Here is a 22,233-nt window from a genome sequence, read left to right as displayed (position 1 = left end):
GTGTTTATATATATTTTTGAGGAATCTCATTCTGTCATTGTCTCATAATGAGTTTTTTGTATGATCTGAAGTGACAACAGAGAAGTAAGCAAAAAAACGAAACGAAAACAAAAGACTTGCATACAAATAAGGAAGGCCAAATTAGAAAATCTCTTTTATGCATTGTAATAATGATAAGAACTAGAACACGATATATTTATAGAAGTTTGGGCTCGTGGTTGTATATATTATCTGCAGGCAAAGATCTAACTAAGACGAATGGCAAATAAGTCTCCCAGTTTATATATTACACAGAGAAAACAACAATAAGAAACCAATAACAGAATATTATCCAACAGAGGTAGCAAAATAATTTAAGTAACCTAACCTGACATTCATGTAATAACAACAACCATTAGGAATGGCAAATAAGACAAATGAAAGATATGAGATAAACACATTAATATTGTATTCATGTAAAAACAGATACAATTTCATGTGAGCTTATTGAGAATTATGGTGATGGTAGTTTGAACCATTGTACATAATAAAAAACTACTACCAAACATTTTAATTCAGTGATTCAAAGAGAAATAAATAAATAAAGTTATGTCGTAAATAGACCATTTTACTTCTTCAATATACAAATTATGAACTATGAAAGTAGCTATGATAGAATACGAATGATGTGGCTGAAATGAATTTAATATAGAATAAATATTAACAAATAGTATAATGTAAGTAGTATGATTGGAAAAGTCCCACTAACAACTAGTCAAAGGTCTTTCATGCACAAGATTTAAATCAGCCAATATGGAAGAAAAATCGGACAAACGTTGATAATCTTCATCTTCTTCTGCGTAATCTAGCAATAAATAAGCATTATTTTTTGATAAATCATTTGTTGTATAACTTAATTTTCGATTATTTCTGTTATTAGTTTCATTCATAAACCGTTGTTCATCTATGTACTCAGACTGAGAAATACATGCTAAATCTACGGAGTTCTGCTTCCAATGAATACAATCTGTTTTCAATGATATTCGATTTGAACTGTCTGCTGAATTTTTAGTTGACGAATGATTATCATCATTATTTAATTGATTCATTAACCAATTAGGCATTTGTGATTTGCATTGTGATAAATCTGATACTTGATAACTGCCAAGTACAGGTGGATCTTTTGCTATCATGTTGTGGGATGATAAGTTTTGGTCAAAAGGATTAGCAGGACTGAAATGAGAAATAGTAGCGCATGATGGTAGGACTGGTCTACAAGGAAGATCTGCGACTGAATGAAGTGTACGCTGGGGATGGTGACTGGATAAGTCTGAGTTGGTGACACGATTATTTTCACCCCCTTCTGTTTGTGATGATTTGATGTTATAGTTACGATGTTGCTTAGGAATTTCGTCTGATGGGCCATTTGTCAATTGCAGATCGAACTGTGTAAAGATGGGATTAGCAGTATATTGTGGAAGCTTGAGAGGACATGGAAGCATCTCTGGAATGACAGTCAAATGAGTAACGAGAGCTTGTAGGGATGGCCACTCCTTGTCCAAACCCTTTTAAAGATAAATTTTGTATAAAAGTAAGCTTTATACATTTATTAATGTAAGCTTATGAATATATGAATAAATCTAACGCTACAAAATAGAGACAAGCATATTTTAAACTAAATGCTTACACTAGATATCAATGTAAGAAAACCCCATACAAAATGATCAGATTAGCATTGTCTCAATAAAAATTTTTTATTATCAAGTTACGGGTACATGCATAAAACTTTTATTATCATGAATGAATCTAAGTATTGAAATTTTGATTTCTTTATGTAATTGAGTTATAAAGTGAAAAATATATGTATAACAAATGGATATAATAAATTCATTGTGTAAATCAGCAACACCAAACTTTTCAGATATCAGGGATTCTTGAATTCATGAAGAAATTCTTAGTTAGTCAGTCATATGCAACGTAGAACCTGACACATATATGCATATATAATACTATCACTGATATTTCAGTTCTGAGAAAAGTGATTAAAATAAATCTAAGCAATATATTAATAAAACTTCCCCGGGCAAAATTAGTTACACCATTCACTTATTAATGTAAATATAATTTAAAGAGTACTTTCAAAATTAAATTAACGAAAATGATTAAATATAATCCAGACGTTACTCTAAGGAACAGTTAGACTATCAAATAAAAGGCGAAACTCTGTACGATATTTATGTAATGTTATCTAACTATATTACTAACAAGTAACTATTACGTCATAGTATATTTTTTTCCTAAATAAACGGAAGGAATTCACTGAGCGAATTTACTGAAAACAGATATTTTCACTGAAACAATCCATCTTGTTTGTTTTTATCATTCTATGCTTCATTAATTATTCGGAATCGCATTTAAATTAAATTGATTAGTGTAAATTGTATTTGCTCTCGCCACCAGTGGTTGACGTCAAAAATGTAAAACTTGATAACTACATACAATACAAGAAACTCAAACATTACTGATTAGACTCACATGTATAAATTGCAATAAGGTTAAAAGTTTGTCACATTACTTGAGTGTAAACTATTTCGATAAGATAGATTCAAATATGAAAGGCTAATTAAATACTTTAAAATAGTTCAAAATTCACCACAAATGCATGCTACTGAGCACATATTAATCTTTAATTAGCCCCTTGGTTAAATGACTATATTTTCTTGGGTTAACACTGATTTCTAATTTCAAACAATCTTAACTCATTAATATATACATTAAGAGATGCTATTGATCTGTAAATCTTAAAGAAGTACACCCAGAAGGTATGTGCAATGTGGATACCATTTCAAGATTTCCCTAAATAATTAGACTGAATAAATGTCACACGGTTTTTCGTCTATTATTTCAAAATATAGCCACTCTTATTATAACATTTGAAAGGATCACTGACAAAATATGGAACATTGTATTGCTACCTGAAAGTGCGAAAAACATTCGAAAGACAATGAATCTTCCAAATATACTCAACCAATACTTATTGGCATGTATGTCCATTGAATCACATTAATAAGAAAACCGACTATTACTAATTCATTACTTGTAATAGAAGTGGGTTTTATTGATGGATGAAACGCAAATATGAATTGAATAACAGCTAGTAAACTGGGAAATCATAGAAAAACAATGTTTTAAAAAGTATCAACGCTACTGAAAAATATGAACAATTAAGATACACACTAGGAAAAAATATCTGACCTTTAACCGAACGCCTCGATTCGTTTTTTGTATTAAGTAATGGGTTATTCCTATAGGATTATCCTTATTTGGCACTCGAACAGATAAAGCACAACAACCAGGATGAGTAGCGCTGTTGCGAACTAAAAAGCTGCCAACCTGAAAAGGAAGAAAAAACTCATTAGGGAGAAAATCAAAGGAATTAAATGTTACATTAGTTTATTTCTACTTACTTAGAGAATAAAACCTAATACAAATAAAAAACCAAGAGATAAATTAAAACAACATACATATACCAGTAAACGAAATAATAACATCTATACTTATTAGGGAGATAACCATTTTTTCACTGTATCAGATAATAACATCAGTTTACTATAATTCATCTAAAAAGTTCGATTGTACTAATATATCTCAGCTATAAGGAATTATTTTTTTATTCCACAGAGCTATTATGTAAAGCGGTCACATTTTCATTTATTGAAAGGAAGTCATTGCTCTTAGTCAGTCTACAATGAATTTACGAACAAACATAAACTGTAAAATCTCTTCAGTTGAGACCACACAAATTTGCAGAATATCGTAGTTAATGTATAAACTGTTAAACAAATTAATCAATGGCTTTAGAACGGGGGAAAATGGATCAAACAGGTGTGTGATTATGTTCTTTAACTCTATACAAGTAAACATACAGTTAGCTTTACAATATTACGTCGGTACAAATGATTGTGTGCATATACATTTTGTATCAAGACAAATTATGCATGTATATATGGTTATTACTGACAGTCGTCGTTATTCGGATTCTTTCGGTCACTAAAATCTATTACCTAATATTATATCATATTCTAATGTTAATACGAACACTATTATAAGCAAATGAAAAGAAATTATGAAATATAATGAATTCATACTATTCAGCCCCAATGAACGTTTTGGCTTTATTCAAAGGGAACTAACTGTATGGAATAATTCATGAAAACATTTAGTTAGAAATAAAATATATATTATTCAGTATACTTAATGTTCTTCAAATAATGTGATACTTTATTATCTTTAACCGAGAAAAAAATCGATACCTCTTCTTTAGCGAGCAATTCAAATGCTATTTCTCTGGGTAGCATAGCTTGAAACCAAGGCGCTTGATTTAAAGAATTATCACTATCACCAGCATTTTTATTACATCCCTGAAACTGAGAGGTTTGTTCAGGAGTTGGTGTAGGAGTGGCAGTTGGTGTTGGAGTCTCTGTTGAAAGTGATGATGTCGACATTATCGATCCTTGTGTAGGCATAACACGAACATTGCTAGATACGGTTGAAGGAAATATTTGCTTTCTATGTGTATCTTGAAATGTTGTATCGGCCAAAACTTGGAGTGGATCATGTAAAGAAGAACTAACAAAGTTCATATCAGGTGTATATGAATGAGGTTTTTCTTGTTGGGTATCATTTCGATTGAGTTCAATAAGTTGTTCAAAAGGATACTGTGGTTGAGGTTGAGAGCCCATATTACCACGAAGATGAGAGTTTCCAGAAGAGACGTGTATATTTCCATGAAATTCTGATGATCTAGTACTATTTTGAGTTTGCTTGTAAACACTAGGTTGGGAAATCCTAATAAACCGATGAATACAACCACATAGTTAACATAAGAACTAATATAGTTGACAAAGTTTGTATATTATATATTAAAATATTAATCGATACTATAACAAAAAAGTATTTAGTGTTAAGAAGACAGAACATTCATAAAGTTATGTATAAAGTATGTAAGAGATCAAATATAGAAATGAGAGAATGAAAATAATTGACCTAAGAGTTCATTCTAAAAAGACTATTGAAATATTCCATAAAAGATATGAATTTATAACTGGATTTTTATGTGATTCTTAAATCTCTAATTTCTAAATGAAGAAGCTAATTTGATTAACAAAAGTTTAAACTGAAAAATAATGTTTGGAAATACCACGGGAACTATTCAATGCTATTCGCACAAGCTGAAAACAGTAATAAATAATTGGAACGAAAAATCACAATATCACGCACCTTTGTCCCGTGTCAAATTTTGCACAATCATCTCAAATTCGAAAAACACTAGGTGACCAGGATCAATGTTCGATTTAAGTAAAAGCAGAGTGTTAGACAACTGATATTAAGTTGTAGATATATCGAGCTGTTCGCTAAAGTAATTAACTAAACATTCCCGTTTAATATGCTGTTTCTCATCAACTTGTTTCGTACTTGTACTGGTAATCGTCCACTTTGTTTTTGAGATCACAATATGGAAAACAAATCTCTATAGTTCTAAGTTCTTTTTATAGTATCGTCAATGGGAAAACTTGAACAAATGACTACCGAAGATAAACATCACAGAACTTTGTAAAAAATATACTTTTAATTCGTAATACCAATAATTTACAACTAGGGAACAATTCATCATATAGATGAAATAGTTATCGACCCTAAAATAATATGACAAAAGAGGTAATAATAATTTCAGGGGAGAAATAAAAATGCAGTATTACCTTGAACCATCTATATATTGCTGCTTGAAATCCTTTGAATGACAAGGTACATCAGGGACATCAACCAATAAAGTAGTGTTACGATATGAAGTAATGTTGGAAGGATTGCATTCTGTATTTTGATGCTTTGGTTTTGTTTCTTTTGGACTATTTGAATCATATGATGCTGCTTTCATAACAGCTTCGATTGACTCTACAATTTCACGATCTTCGTCTTTATCTAATTCATTAAATAAGTCTTCAGGTACAGGACTGGAAGTTGATAAATGAGGTGAAAAATTCTTTGAGTTATACTGTTCATGACTTCTTCTGAGTGAATGCATTCTTAAGATAAATTAAATAAAATTAGAAGAGTAAGTTAAAGTTTAATACGTATACTAACTAATTATAAAACAATTATTCACCAAAAATATGGACTATTCTGAAACTAAAATAAGACAGGCATTTTATAAACTCCTAAGAAAACTATATCTGCTGTAGAAATATATAGTTTTATTGGAAACAAATTATATTAATTTGAAGTTGAAATACCTTTCAAGTAGCGTCTATAATCCATTAAAAACGCATACATTACACATTGTATACATGTGGGCTAAGTAAACATTTTAAATTATTTACTAATAAACAGTTGTTACTGCATTGACTATAATGCACTTATGCATAAATATCATGCAAACTGATATTCAGAATAAAATTCAGTCAGTTACAACGTGGAGCCTAGTACATATGTACATGGGTTTAAGTTGTTATAGTCCATTAACACAGAAAAATGAAACTGTCAGGTCAAATCCCAGAACAGTAGAAGTAGTAACAATATCGGTAGTAATAGGAAAGATTAGGCAATGAGGACTCTACTCGAGAAAATATAAATTAGTGAAATAAAAACAAAAAACTTATGAGGAACTTAGAATCTCAGAATGTCGGGGGAAGACAAGGGAAGATGACTAGTTAATTAATTGGTAAAAACAAGTCATTTACTTTTTGCTCAAATGACATAAAAAACATTTTACAATAAAAAATTGCAAAATTTGCTTAATTATTGAAAAAAATGGCATTTCATATTTAGGGACAACAAAAGCATGTGAAATAAATTTCCACCATAAAACGATATCATGAAAAACTAGGGGAACAGACTTTTAAGTATGAATCCTAAGAGTGTTATACCTTGTAAAGAATAGGTGTGCGTACTTATAATGAGATACTTAAAGGTATCGTATATATTTCAATAATACAAGTTATTGAAATGATATTATCTAGGAAGACAATAATGGTTACACAAACTATCTACTCCATAGGATGCAACACCTCCAAATTTACAATGTATTATGTTCATGTATGTAAGTCAAGAGATGAATCCATGAAATATATGTCGATTTTGTGTTCAGACTGAATTAACAGTGTAATTCAAGGATACACAAGATGTCGAGGAAAAAGTAACATAAATCGACATAAACGTAAGAATATATATATATATATATATATATATATATATATATATATATATATATATATATATATATATAGAGAGAGAGAGAGAGAGAGAGAGAATTTACCTAATTATGACCCCCTTTCCACAATTAATCACTACAATTGCAGTAATAACGCAATAATATACGATGTATAAGAAAGAAAAACAGATTTATGTAATGTATCCCAGACATAAAATCAGCATAATATTAACATACATGAAATAAAAACTCTGTAAACAATCTAATATTTAAGTGCTTATGGAAAGAAAGAGAGAAGTAAAATTATTATTTTCTAGTTATGCTCATTATGCAGATTATAGTGGTAATTTTTTAAAAAAAAACTACAAGTTCATCCAGACAACATAATACTCTTCATTCATTAACACCTGACTGTAACAGAAAAGGGGAGAGAACTAATTGATATGAACAAGAAACGCCTAATTTAGGCGGATACCTAAAAGACTACTTATAACTAAATGTGTATTAGTCAGTGGTTTTATTGAACAGAGTGACTTTAAAAAAGACAAACGGATAGCTAAGAAATACCCTTATTTTAATGTGAATTATGACATAGAGTTAACAGATTTTCCTCATTACATAACACATACTACGTGAAATTCTACCTAACACGTTTATCAATAACTGACTACTTAGGAATATCTGTATTTATATTAATCCTTTCCGGTGGATCTGTCATGAGAATTAATCCATCAAAATCTCTTCCAATGATGGATTTATATATACTAATAAAGCTATCACATAACAATTAACCATAGTTTTGTAGTGTATCCCTTTTACTTCATAAACAGAGGTGTGAACAAATATGATTCATACGTAAAAATATTTACTAGAAACTTAGACTACATACATTTGTTTTCGAAAGATTATCTTAAAAAACAGCACTTATACCGTAGTTTGTGAAATCTAATAACTCTATATGATCACATCAAGACTATTTTTACAGTCAGGATCATCGGATCCTCAGATTACTAGACTAGTCGATAACATAGACCGTAAACAAAATTAGTTTTTCTTTACCAGAACGTTGGAACATGAGATATGAGTGAATTTTAAATCCCCTTTATGTTAAAAGCAATCTTCGAATATATAATGACTTCAACAGAAGAACAATATGTCATAAGTGATGCGACGGTTAGCCCTGTACAGCCTGTAAAAACGAAAATTTTCATAAATGTAAACATTAACAGTCTTTATTGATAAAACATTATAATTTGTATGGTGATTCCTTTTACATCTTTTTAAATTCCTTATAACTTTATTAGTTGCAAAGTGTGATATGCTGAATAAAGAAAATATTATACCCAGTTATGAAATCTATATTTATTTGTCTATCTGTTTATCTTTTTCGCTGTCAAAACAGTAAATCATAAAATACAGTATACATGAAAATGAATGCCTAATATAGAAATTATGATTCACTTATATTAAAACAAACTGTATAAACAAATGCTCTTTCTAAAGTTTCTTTTTTTAGGTTCCAATATTGGCAATACATTAATTTAAATAAAACAAATGCTACAAACAGTATGTTTTTCTTTAAAAAAAGAAAGATTTATCACTTACAAAGGAAATAGATTGGATTTATTTAATATACACTGGAGAATATCGATTTACTTTTTATTCTGTGAACAGTCAAAAAAGACTGATTGAAAGAAAACTTATTGTTTAGAAAAAAATTATTTTAACAGATCCTAATAAGTCCACAATTGATAAAAGATGAAAACATAAAGTAATTTTAAATCCCTGAGAGTGATCTAAAAGGGCGGCCTGCTCGAGCATCTGGGCTACCTGTTCCTGCCATCTAGATATTTCAACAAGTTTTCTATTTTTGTTTGTTCCAATATATCGTTATGTCTATTAATCGCATAACCTATTCTGCTGCGTTTCTGAAAAGTGTACAACCTTTCGTTGTCAAAGTTACAAAAAACTCAATAAGAGACAATGTGGTTGCTGGCAATATACAACGAAAAGAATGCACATTATTCAGTGAACTGCTAACATCTAACAGGCGATCACTCAATGTTTATCGCCAGGACCGACCAAGAAGAAAGAAACGGAAACTTGTTGAAATACTTTGCGCTGAGAATTCTGTATTGTAACAAAAATATAATATTGAATAAAGCTGATAATAATAATAATAATTCAATCTACATGGAATTAAGTAAGTCAAGCAATATTCTAACACAACTAGATAGCTAATTTTAAAAAAAGGTTTCTACGCTAGAAAACAGACTAAACATTTTGAATGAATGAAAATCTAACACTTTTCGCATGTGTATCATTAATGGTTAGTGATATTAATGTTAAGAAAGAGTAAATATATCAATAAATCTTGACAGTTTCTTAGCTGTAGAATTCTTGAAAATGTGTTCATGGAAGCTCTGATTTGTAAGAATTAAGAACAACTAGAATGCAAAGTGATAAAACATTCATGTTATGATCACGGGTAGTAATGGATAGAGAAAGTAAATGAGAGGAAAACAATAACAATAGATATTTGTTTAATACTATCAATGAGATAGTTGAAAACGCTGGGAGTCAGCAGAAGATAGGTTTACTCTCAGATCTGGCTAATCGACTGAGAGTACTTTGAAGGATAATTTAAATCAGATGTAAATACTCTTCATTTGTCAACTAACAACCAGGAGATGGAATGGGGCATGAAAAAATGAAGTCACATAAAAAAATAACAATAGTCGAAAATGGTATAATGCTACTCTATAGGGAAAGTAGAATTACCGGTAAGAAATCAGAAGAAAGTAGTGATTAGTTTCGTATGTATGTATTGCACATAGGGCGCACAAATAATAAGGAATACACTCTTTTCTCTCATATAAATTTATATGTACGTAATTATTTGTAGACTGCACACATTCTTAGTATTAAATATCAGATGTTTCGTGGAGAAATATATTTTAAGGAAAAAAAGTTCAATCTTGGACTGATTCCCCTCACATGGTAACAATAAACCGTTTTTCACCTTTTTATACGAAAATGATTGACGACATAATTGCATCTAACCACTCCTGAATAGCTGTAAACAAATACACAAAGATGGATAGACGATAAAAATGATCTGTTCCCAGAAAACTGCACAAGTGCGCATGTGTATACAATAAAATAGGTGTGTTTATCTATCGCATAAGTTACCAGTCTGGTTAGTGTGGTGAATTGATTTCCTTAGCATTTTATTTTCCTCCCAAAAAAAACTCAAAACAGATACATAAATATATGATATGATGTATAAATATTTACCGTCTCGCAATATGATTTATCAAAAGCTTCTGAAGAGCCTTTGAAAAGAATAAAATGAAGACCGAACAATCGAGAAACAATATTTGTAGGGCATTAAAGTCTTGTACGCAGTGTATTACAATAAACCGATGATTATCAAAAAAAGAAACAGTACTAATTAATGATCATTGACTTAGGGTATGCTATGGAATGTGAGAGAAGTTGAAGTAGTAACTAGGATCTTATCTTTTGTACTCACTTATTCAAAAAATCATTATGCTTGTCTGGTTTGATATTTTGACTCGTTGACATACTCTGAGAGTTAGTTGAAGTTATAGTTAGATCCTTTGACTTAGTGTATAGTCTTGTTAACATCTTACCGAGTCTTGTTCAGTATAATCTAAACAGGAATAAAAATCTCATACATTGACTTTTGAATTAAAATATTTGTCTTGCTTTGTAAAAGGGAATTACCCTCCATTTCATAAACACATCGTATATATCTACTGTTGAGCTTTTCAGATATAAATTGATTTTGAACACCTAAAAACTCGATTCTAGACATTCTTAAATTTGAATCTTATGTTCCAATAGTTGTGCATTAGAATGTAGGTACCAAATCATTTAGCGAATTTGAATATGTTGACAATTCCACAACTAGAAATTGTGTTTGAAGTATCATTCAAAACCTGTAATACGGCAAGTTGAAGCTGAAACAGTGATAAAGAATTGCCATTACATTGTAAAGCCATTAAGGTGTGCACTATAGCCGAAAGACTGATGATTTTAAAATGTATTGAGAATCGAATGGACATAAGCTCATTACTGAGATTAACGAAAGGTAGTTTGAATATACCTTATTCATCATAATTATACTTATGACGATGACGATACCAAAGCAAATAAACTGCTAATTTCTGTAGTCAAATAATTAAAGAAATGTGGTAATATCTAAACAATGTTTTGAAAGTGTATATTTTAATTAAAAGTGTATCAGCTGACCACATTGTATTATTGCGCATCATCTATTATCAAGCAAAATATGTTCATAACAAATCATAAAACAATCGTTTATGACAATTAACGAGACATTTCAGTTCACTTGAGTACATGTTGACCGAAGTCAGATACCGTCTATTTTTTTGGTAAAAAATTCATAAATAAATTTTGTTGTCTGGATGCATTGTTGTATATGGGAAGTCTTCGAATAAACTTGTCAACGATTAATTAATGGTAGAAATCAAACGCTTTTTGCGTGAAAAGAAGAGTATTTTTAACAGTATAGCAATATGGATAGGATCCTGAGGATGGACTGAGTGAAATTAAACAAAAAGGAAATATGATCTGACAGTTTAGAATCGGAGAAAAAAAGTGTTTAACTAGTTATGTACTCAAACATCCCAGAATGTACTGTCTTCCTTTGTTTATAAAGAGAAAATAATTAGAGTTTACATAATCTAAGCAAAAATCTAAGTAAGCTGACAATTTTGAGTAAGGAAATACAGTATCAACGTACCTGACTGGTGGTATAGGTGGAGATAAATCGGAAGTTTCTACCGATGATGAATTTCCACTGGATGGCGAGTTCGGAGTACGACTGGTAATAGGACACATTGTTGGTTTAGTCAGCTGTTCTACATTTTTTGAGGTATTGTTCGTGGCTGGCTGCAAAGGAGCTAAGGACCTGGATGACACCTGTTTTGCAGCTGCAAGGACAGCCGCAGCCTCGGCAAAAGCAGATGCCTTAGCATCTGCAATAGCTTGAGCATCCAAACGTTCTTTTAGTGCAACAACTGGACTTCCCCCGGCAAAAGTACGGAGATCCACAAATATAGGTGGTCTGCGAGTGGGGTTAGGAGTGTTCAATATATCAGACACATCCGGAGTTTCTTGTGACTGTGAAGTTTTGGGGAGGATATTTGTACTGTCAATAACACAACTAGAAGAGCTTGGGAAAAATGAGCTATGCCGTGCAGACGACAGGAGATTTGAGAGAGTTGAACCTTGGCGTAAGCGGGGTTGCCTGGCACTACCACCACAGACATTTTTGGGGTTTTCAGATCCTTTGCCCTCACTTCGTCGAAGAAAATGACGACGTAAGAACGCCAAATCTATGGCTTGTGGAGTCGAAATGCGGTGAAGTCTACCAAAGTAAAATATATCGGTTAGAGATTAATAAAACCATACAGTAAAAGAATTTTAATGTGTGATTTACCACTAGTTCGCAAAAGATTTAATTTGTTATCAATCAACCTTTTCTATACAGAAAACTTATCGATGTATAACAAAATATGAGTCTTCAAATCTGAAGTATAACTGATAACAGACAGTTACATTTGCTAATGATTGAAAACGGTTAGGCAGTATATGCATCAGGCAGTAATTCGGGTAATGATATGATGACTAACAAATTAACGAACTGATTTGAACTAGAGAAATACTGAAAGATAGGTATCATTGGATAACTACTTTGTTTTAGTTTGGAATTATTAAGACGTATGCGTCCACAACATCATCAGCACCATTAGGTATCAAGATCACTGAATTGAAAGCCAATGGTCTACATTTTCAGTCTATCTTATGCAGTGAAAGACGTCGAGTGATACCAAAACATTAGGAAAAAGAAACTTAGTGATTATAACGGTCGAAATAACAGACAGTAAGATAGCATTTGCTTAAGTACATCAAAAAGTTCTGTGGTCTACTGTGAAGCTGATGTCAATCTTTTTCTCACACATCTAGCGTAATGTGCGTTAAAAGTAGTATATAGCAGGAGTCGGAAGTGGGATGCCTGCCAGTAGAAAACTGAAATAAAAAGAGGGAGGAAAACAGAGAGAAATCAAAATAACAGGATTGCGAGAATGAGTATGAGTATGTAAAGGACAACTGAAGGAAGATGTGCAAATGATGTATTTAATATATGATTTTAACATTTTGCAAAGGCACTATGTGATGTTGCATAAAACAATCGATTGGTTTTCCTCACCAATTCCTCTTTCACTACACTAGTTGGCACAGCAATGTTTAGTCTAACTTAAACGTTTGATTTCCCCTTCCGAAAGTTGTAAACAAACTAGCAAAAGTAAGTGATATAAGCTATAGAATAAAAATCGACATAACATATTAAGTAAAAAAAACTTTATCATTTTGTTTATATATTATAAGAGAAATTTATCATCTGGAGATATAATATGATCCAATTGAATGGTTAAAATGATTTTGAGTAATCTTACTAGAAACCTCTACCCTTTTTGATGATCTAAACTTGCATGAACTTTCAAAACATCTTTGTAAAATTTCTGATATAAAATCAAATGATCCCATTGAAAATGAAAATTGAATGATATGATCTAGTTGGTATGTGTAATCATTTTAATAATCCAAAGTTATATGATACATTTAGTGTAATGTTTCTGTTTTTTAAGGATACTATGTTGAAAGATGAAAAATGTACTGCTTAAATATACGTTTTGGACATACTACTAACACAATGTCTCAATTTAAAACTATGTCGTTTATTAAAATTATTCTCAAGTCAACTGGCTTGCTAGTACAACTTGAAATAATGGATCCCACGTTTACGAAGCGAAACACTTTTTGTTTAGTAGCGATACAATATGAAACAGGATGATACCAAGCAACCGACCACGCTGTTGTTACAAGAAGTTAATGAGAACCAAAATTACCATCGTTAAAAATTCACCACATAAATACAGGAATTCAGTGAGTCCATTTCCTAACATTCAGAACTGATTAACTTTAAGCTAATCAGGCTTATTTAAATCAAAAAGATATAGAAATTATCATAATAAAATTATTATTTCCTGCGAAATATCAGTAAAACAATAGATATCTTCTTAATTCATATACAAACGGCGACATAAGATCGTGAACGAGACTAGTTTTTCTGCAAAGAATGCCTTAAAATTAAGTTATATTTATATTCACGTTTCGTGTTCTACTATTATAAAATAGTGTATACACAAGAAGCAATAAAATACAATATGATTTATGAAATAATTCCCATGAATATTATCATAAACTGAAACCTCTCTCAACTATGATGGCAACTAGTAGATAACCTTTAATTCTATTAATTCCTTCATCGACAATGAATCACCATTTGTACAGGAAAACACTTGTTTCGAATATCCATATGTAAAGGTCAGTAACTTCTCTCCACCAACAAAGATATATATATATATATATATATATATATATATATATATATATATATATATATATAACATAAATACAAACAAATAATCAAAACAATGGACTATTGCTACTAATTTTGATACGAAAATTCACTCACTTTTTCTCCAGTTCACCAGCATCTTTATTAGACTGACTGTTATTGTTTAGTCCTTTATCTCTGACTAGTACAGAATCTGAATGAACAGAAAGTTGGTTAGGATCGTTATCTGACGAAGTTGTTAGATTTTCTACTGTCACAGGTAAAGATTCATGCTTAATAATGCCTTTTTTGTACATATTTACAGTAGATGATTCGAGTGAATCATGGCAGAAAGTAGACATAATAGTGCTAGTACTAGCGACAGGATCATCACATGTTGAAATAACATCTGTATTGGTGTAATGGATGCCAGGAGACGACAGATTAGTTTGCCGTTCGGCTGTAGTTCCATTTTCGATTGAAGCGGGGGGTGGGAACTCTGGAGGTGGGGGGAGTTTAAGAGTGCTTAACAAAGAAAGACTGTTGGGATTTCGTTCAGTTTGAGGAAGCCAAACAGGATGACAATCGCTAAGTTGAGGTATATTTACTGGAGTGGAAAAATCATGTTTTCCAGCTTGATGAAGCTTAATAAGGCGCTGTCGAACATAGGCAAATTTGAAGGCGTTTCCAATCAGCCGATTTAATTCTTCCGCCTGTTTAAAGAACAATAAATACATCGCACAACAATCAATTCCATTGAACTGTGAGAATAATTAGTTGAGTCAGTATTTAATGCCTAATGAAAATAATGGAAGTATATCTAAGTCTGTTAAATGAAATGATACTGAAATCCAGTCAAACATTTAGATAAAAAATATAATATAAAGTTATTGGACAGTAAACAATCTAGTAGTGTACTAGCTACTATTGTTCAGCGATATCATTGCCTAACTAAGGTGCATTATATAATTATTATGTGTACTTATGAACAAAAATGAAAAATTCATAAGTTATTGAAACTAAAATCCGGTTTTGATCAAAATTTTACTAACAAGCAATCATTAAATAATGTAGGGGAAAGTTATCTTAGTGAAATAAATGGAAAAATAAAGACGATTGCAAAATAACGGAATTTTTACACTATCGGACCACTTTTAGAATACACATCAAACTAACGAAGATACTTAAAAAAGCACCTCACATTTGTAATACTAAGCCGGTGTAAGATGTAACTTTGAGAAACTGTGTAACTATAATTGCCGAGTAAGTAACATTTTAGTTTTTTAATTATTTGTTCAAGCATTTAACACAGTAATAAGAATATCACAGATTTATATGATATTAAAACAGCTTTTGTGAATGGATATCCAACTTATCTGGTCACTAATTAATCATTTTGTTTTCTGCAATTTTTCCTCATTAAAAGCATCTAGATAATGTGAATCTATTATCACAGTGCTCGATATTTGAATTTGAACACAGTATCAAAATCATAGAAAGCTAGGGGTTAGACTGAATAAATGTGACCCATATAGTAGTCAGATTCTACATTTTGTAAATATACATTAATCAATCGATTACCAGGGTCTGAACATTTTCACAGTGGGATATAGTTAATGGCATTTTAAAGCACAAAATAAACTGTTGAATTTATTACTTTCATGACAAATAATTTCCGTGTACGCCAAAAAGATCGGTTATCTATATTTGTCCAATCTATAAGATTCCTAGTAAATTAAAATAACGGATAATATGCATGTCTGCAAGAAAATATGATTACCGATTTAGGCAGTCATAAGTTGAGAAATTAATTAAGGTTATGATGAGAGACATGAATGAAAACTGAGGCAGACTGTGCACTGCAATATAATGAATGATATCTAAGTGGAACATAATCGAGAGAAAAACCCTTTCATACCAAGCGAAATAAACAACCTTATTGACTGACTCTAAACAGAACCAGTAACAAATATTAGAACAAGAAACGGACTCTTTATGTATAGTCAACAGGTTGTTGATTAATTTCCCGACAGTAGTGGGTTAAATACGTTGATATGTATTTTGAAATCGATTTCAGGAATATTCCGCGGCAAAAACGCAAAGTTTCGTTCGATTTTTATTGACATCAAATACTATAGATACATATGTTTCTAAGCAAGACTAAAACGTTTTGTGTTTGTATGATGTAACAAAGAAAAAATACTTTTGTAGATAGAACAGATATCTGATGTAACACACTAGAAATCAAAAGCAACTTAATTAACATAAATGGTTGATGAGTCATTTACAATGAAAAATAGTTTAAAAAACTGATCATCAATATATAAACCAAAAAGCAGTTTACAGTCTATACTATTTTTTAACGAATATGAAAAGTAGATGATTGATAAGAATGGGATTGTAATAATAATATATATATCACAGTTTCGAGACAAATTGGAAATAAACTATTCTTGTCACATGCAGGGATGGGAAATTGGTGACGATGCAGATTTTAGAAAAATAACAAACAAAATATTTAGATTTCACAAAAGCACAAGAAAACTGAGTCAAAGAGGAACAGAACATAATTAAATACATAATAAGAGAACATCCAAGACTTGAAGATAAAAAAATGCATACAACAAGGTCTTCGACTCTTTCTACGAAGATCAAGTTTTTCTGCACTGACAAGAACAACATGTTTATACAATCTTTAGTGAACAATAGATAGTAAATATATGAGGCAATAAATATATCCGTAGTAAAAGCTATTTGTGTAAATGCCAATTAAAGTCTTGGTTAAAAATAAGGAATAAAAGGGAGGAAAATGCCAAAAAAGATAACTAAAAGTCTCACACAAACACTCGTTCACTAAATAAAGGTGGGACATATTATGGAGCATACTATCTGGGCGGGTTACAACTTATATTTCAAGAATAAAAGATGGAAACGTCGAATTACTTCCTATTTTTGATTGGACAAAATGAGGTAGTGATTCTGGAATTTTCTAAATTGGGTTCAAAAATAATTAATACCGAAACTGATGGATGTAGTTACCTTCAGAAACTCCGGTCAGCTGGATCGGTCTTAAACATGAAACAAAGGAAAATGGCATTCAAACAACGTTCACCGACGCTGTAGCTGACTGACAACTGATACCAAAACATTCCCTGTCTTAACTAATTGGCTGAATGTCCTTATGAGGTCTGTTATCATGACAATTACATTGAAGTTATACAGCTGTTTTCTTGCTGCTTTAAATTAACAGTGAGTTTAAGGCAGAACATCAGATGTAGGGATTCCTCAATTTTCCATTAACGATCAGATGCTCAAAAGGACATGGTGGTTATATAAACTTAGTATCTGAAGGACGACTTGAAGTATGTAGTAAATGGTCTAACCATAATCATTCGTCGAACAGTGTCCACGAGGCCAGTGAATAAATCAACAAAACTGTCAGGGATCTGTACTTATACTTACTCTTCGTTGTAAACAACTGGAAACAATAGACAAACTTGCGTATCTGGACAACTGTGTAAGACCTGATGTGGCACACGAGACCAATATACGTATTGTGAAAGAAAAGGGTGGCTTATTTCGACATGACCCACTTTGGCAGTATATTGTTGTATTGGCTGCAAAACCTCATATACAACACACTCATAAGTTTTGTTTGATGCATGCTTAGAGTAAACCTTTAAAGTGACAACGTTAAGCGTTGTTGTTTACAAAGAACTGCTTGTATCCTATGTTATTTTTTTATTTTAACACATAGATATTAGTGCAAGGAAACACCGAATGCATATGCGCCACACAAATCTCATTTGATATGTGTGAGGGCTGTGATACTGCCCGGGTGCCCAAACCGAAGCAGTGTGATTGTTATTAAGGCTACGTAACATATATATTGGGGATAGTAAAGCTGTTGGTTTAATAATTTTTTCGGTTTTAAAATACCATTTGCAGTTATTTGATCACTTTTATATATGCCGCTCGGTGGCTGAATGGAATGGTTGAATATACCACTCGAAAAGTATTGTTTACTACTAACTAGCCCTTTCTGATCGGTTGTACATTTTTGCCTTCGTTATTTCTGTAAGGTGGCGCTCTCACTGTGAGATTCATTTTCTGGTACCCTACATAGCCAAAACTTCCTCAACGTATTGGAAATTCACCAATGAAAGTTTACTTATGAACTGATTTATAAAACCAAACTCATCACAAAATGACAGAATAGAAAAGCCACAGTTAATAACCGTTTTTTTTTAACTACCAAGCATAATCAAAAAGTCGTATACAATTACGACAGTTCCAAGAAAGTGACACATCGAAGTGAAACCTGGCATAAATGTGTGTCGAAACAAATCGCAACACTTCGCGTCAACACAGCAAAAAAAGCTAACAAGCGAAAACGGAAATGATAATGATAACTAGAAAAATGTTAAGGTAACAAATGAAAATAGAGAATCAAGAGTAGAAAATGTGTCTAATAAATAAAAAAGGGAAAAATTATGCTACGCTGTTGACATGAATTTCGAGTTACGTAGATGTTTTTTCAAGTCAAAATTTAAGGTTATCACATGAAGCACAAAGAGGAGGTTCATTAGTATACTTAAGTCAGTCAGTTCAACGTGACGTAGAACTCGGTACATCGGTTCAAGTTGCCGTCCCCCCATTAGCAAAGCAAGACGGAAATGTTAGAGCGAATTAACAGAGTAGTAGAATTAGTAAAAGTATTCTTAGTATGAGGAGAGATTAGGTAGAGAAAAAAGGAGAAAAAATATATAGGGAGATTTCGGGTGTCAGGTTATAAAAGAACACCAGAAGTGAATGCACATGTACTATTACAAACGATACAGTTTGTAACCGTTGGTTACGATAATCACGAGGGCCTCAATCAGGCAGTCTGCACGTATTAACATTAGACCAGTTCAATTGTTAACCACTTCATGGATTGATCCCACGCCTTGGTTTGGCCGCCCCTAACTTTCTTCTATCCTACTCACACACCAGATAACATTGCCTACCGAAGTAGATGGTGATTGGACATTCATTTATTTAAACATAAAAATTAGTGCAGGGAGGCACCAAATATATATGCGTCACGCAAATCATTTAGTTTGTGTGAGGGCTGGGCGCCCAAACCAAACCAGGTGGTCAGTTGATGAAGATCTATCACTTTATCAATCGATTCGCCATCGTCACCTAGTACCCCATTACTTATTCAGTGGTCTCAAAATATACGAGCAATACTTCGAAGACAATCATAAAACCAGAACAGTCAGCCAGCAAGCAACAACGTAGAACTTCGTACGTACGTACATCAGTTCGAGTTGCCATACCACATTAACACAGTGGTAGGGGTAGTAAAAGTATAAACACTGATCGGAAAGATTAGGGTATGAAGATGCTATTCAAGAAGTATAATCCAGTGAAATAAATTTGGAAAGAGGAGAAAGAGACATAAAGATTGGAATTTGGGAGAACACAAAGAGTGGATGCACCTGCGCCATTGCAAACGACTTTGAGCCATGTCATTCAAGGTCTCATAAAACCAGAACGGAGCGAACTGATGTTTAGCAAACATCCTTTGATTGGAAGATGGATATCTCATCGATGCCACAAGTTGACAAAATCTAGTCGAGTCTTCTGAATCCGCGTTGAGATTTCGTCAGCTACCAGATCATCAGGACTGATGAGACTCCTTAGATGAGTGAAGCGGTCGATGTGTTTAACTACTTAGTTCCGTATGATTGATTCGGAGACTGACACAAGCCAATCGTAAAGCAAAGTTTTGCATTTGCAGGGAGAGAATTACATTTCAAACATGGTAGTATTGTTGCTTAAGGTGGTCAGAAGACTTCATCTTATTAGCGTCTTCAGAAACAAGACTATATTATTTGTGTATTCTAAGCCAGTAAGGAAGTCTCGTGAAAGATCCGTTGCTGATAAGCTAGATGAATTGTACATCTAAAAGGATGCTTAGGACAAGGTCAAACAAGAGTAGGGAGAGCGGACAATCACTTGGTTATTGAACCGGATAACAGTTCGCTATGAACTCTGATTGGATCAGTAGTGTTCGAGTAGAGCCTGTACATGGTTAATGTACTTGGTACGCTTTTCAGTGATAGACACACAAAACCTCATGACCAACAGTCGAGTCCCACTTTAAGGTCAAGAAATATAATAGAGGATTATAAAGATCACATTAATTGTAAATCAAGCTGATTTCTTCAAGGTTATCACATGGGATTTCTGTTTCTTATAAACGGTCAGTGATCAATACAAATCGACCTCTACGTAGTTTCAGCAAATACATACAACAAACATGAGAAAATATACACCGAAATACGCGGAGAAAACTAGTACAAGTAAGTGAAGACAGTTTTAAATCTCATTAAGACATCAAATAAGAAAGATTAGTTCGGCGAAGAGTTCTCTTTTCGGCGAATTCATTTTCAAAACTGTACAATCGCAAATATATACTTATTTTTACAGGATGATAATAATACTGATAATAAACTTGTTATACATGGTGACTGTGAAGTTAAATAAACGAAGGTATTAAAATTTTAAAAATTTAAAAACAAGGAAAGTTTAATAATTGTTTGATTGCTATTGGCTTATTTACACTGGTATATTATGTCACCAATCATCACGATACGTATCCAGCTACAAATCACAGTACTGCCCGGATCAATTAACGCCTTTAGTAAGTGTAACAGACTGGTGTTGGACTTCAAAACTTAGGTCAAAAGTGTACGTACACACAGGATACATATGACACAATATCCTCACGCACACATTATTCTGTGGAAGAAAATAATTGACTATGGTGACGACATTGAGTGAGAAATATGCAAGTTTTAGATGTGATTTTCTGATGTTAATAAGCGCCCTATTGCTCACAAAGTTTGCCATTGAGAATTATGCGAATGTATCACAATTGAAGATGCTTTATTTAAGAAGTAAGATGACGTGCATTGAGAACTTACATCACACGGCGATTCCGTCACAAACACATGGCAATATTGTAGATTACCAAACCCTGATGGTTCTCTCGCCAAAAATGCGACTTGTTTGTGGACGGCATCACAAGTAGCGTACGATATTCTGCGAAGAGCATGGGCCATATAAACAATCTGTTGGAAGGTAGTGTTAAATTCCAACTAAACATACTTTCAGATCGTCTGAACATATTTTTATGCCACTAATGGAAACACACACGATCACAGACTTGCTACGTGTAAAGCACTAGTGTTTCAATCTACTGGTTTTTATAAATAACATACTCTTAATGATTCAAGTTCCTTTTGGACTTTTTGAGCTCTGCATACATTGTCCTGCTCGTCAACAGGGAACGATCCGACGTACTTAAATTGTTACCAGAAGGCTGTAACTTACTAGAGAATGACGGTATATAATTTCATCTTTCATTAAAGCACAATTAAAAGTCATGCGCTACCTAGAAGTTATTCATGCAATTAACTGTTACGAAGCCTTTCAAGTTACGCCTTTATTTACTGTTCTAGGTCATAACAAAAATAATATATTCTACAACAATTAGATAACTTGAGTTTATAAAATGTTGATTATATCACTTTTTATAGTT

At 32.2% G+C, this 22,233-nt stretch overlaps 1 protein-coding gene across 3 annotated transcripts; it reads right to left on the bottom strand.

The window, feature by feature from the left end:
- MS3_00001434 (uncharacterized protein) lies at positions 1–22,143 on the bottom strand (the record flags this gene model as incomplete). 3 transcript variants are annotated; one of them, XM_035730723.2, is made up of 10 exons in its annotated part: positions 1–1,544; positions 3,235–3,372; positions 4,293–4,827; positions 5,739–6,062; positions 11,979–12,605; positions 14,778–15,352; positions 21,617–21,763; positions 21,801–21,875; positions 21,914–21,994; positions 22,026–22,079. In XM_035730723.2, 10 exons carry the CDS (start codon positions 22,077–22,079, stop codon positions 744–746), a joined length of 3,357 nt encoding a protein of 1,118 aa, XP_035586268.1. In that variant the 3' UTR covers positions 1–743. The 3 variants fall into 3 exon arrangements, with proteins under 3 accessions (XP_035586268.1, XP_051074296.1, XP_051074295.1); XM_051208889.1 differs by having other exon boundaries at positions 21,914–22,113; XM_051208888.1 differs by having other exon boundaries at positions 1–3,372; positions 21,914–22,143.
- Positions 22,144–22,233: the final 90 nt, after the last annotated feature.

The sequence above is a fragment of the Schistosoma haematobium genome, chromosome 1, assembly GCF_000699445.3.
Source record: "Schistosoma haematobium chromosome 1, whole genome shotgun sequence".
Lineage (NCBI taxonomy): Eukaryota > Metazoa > Platyhelminthes > Trematoda > Strigeidida > Schistosomatidae > Schistosoma > Schistosoma haematobium.
Note: the sequence above shows the minus strand (reverse complement) of the source record. Positions and strands in the feature narration are given on the sequence as shown.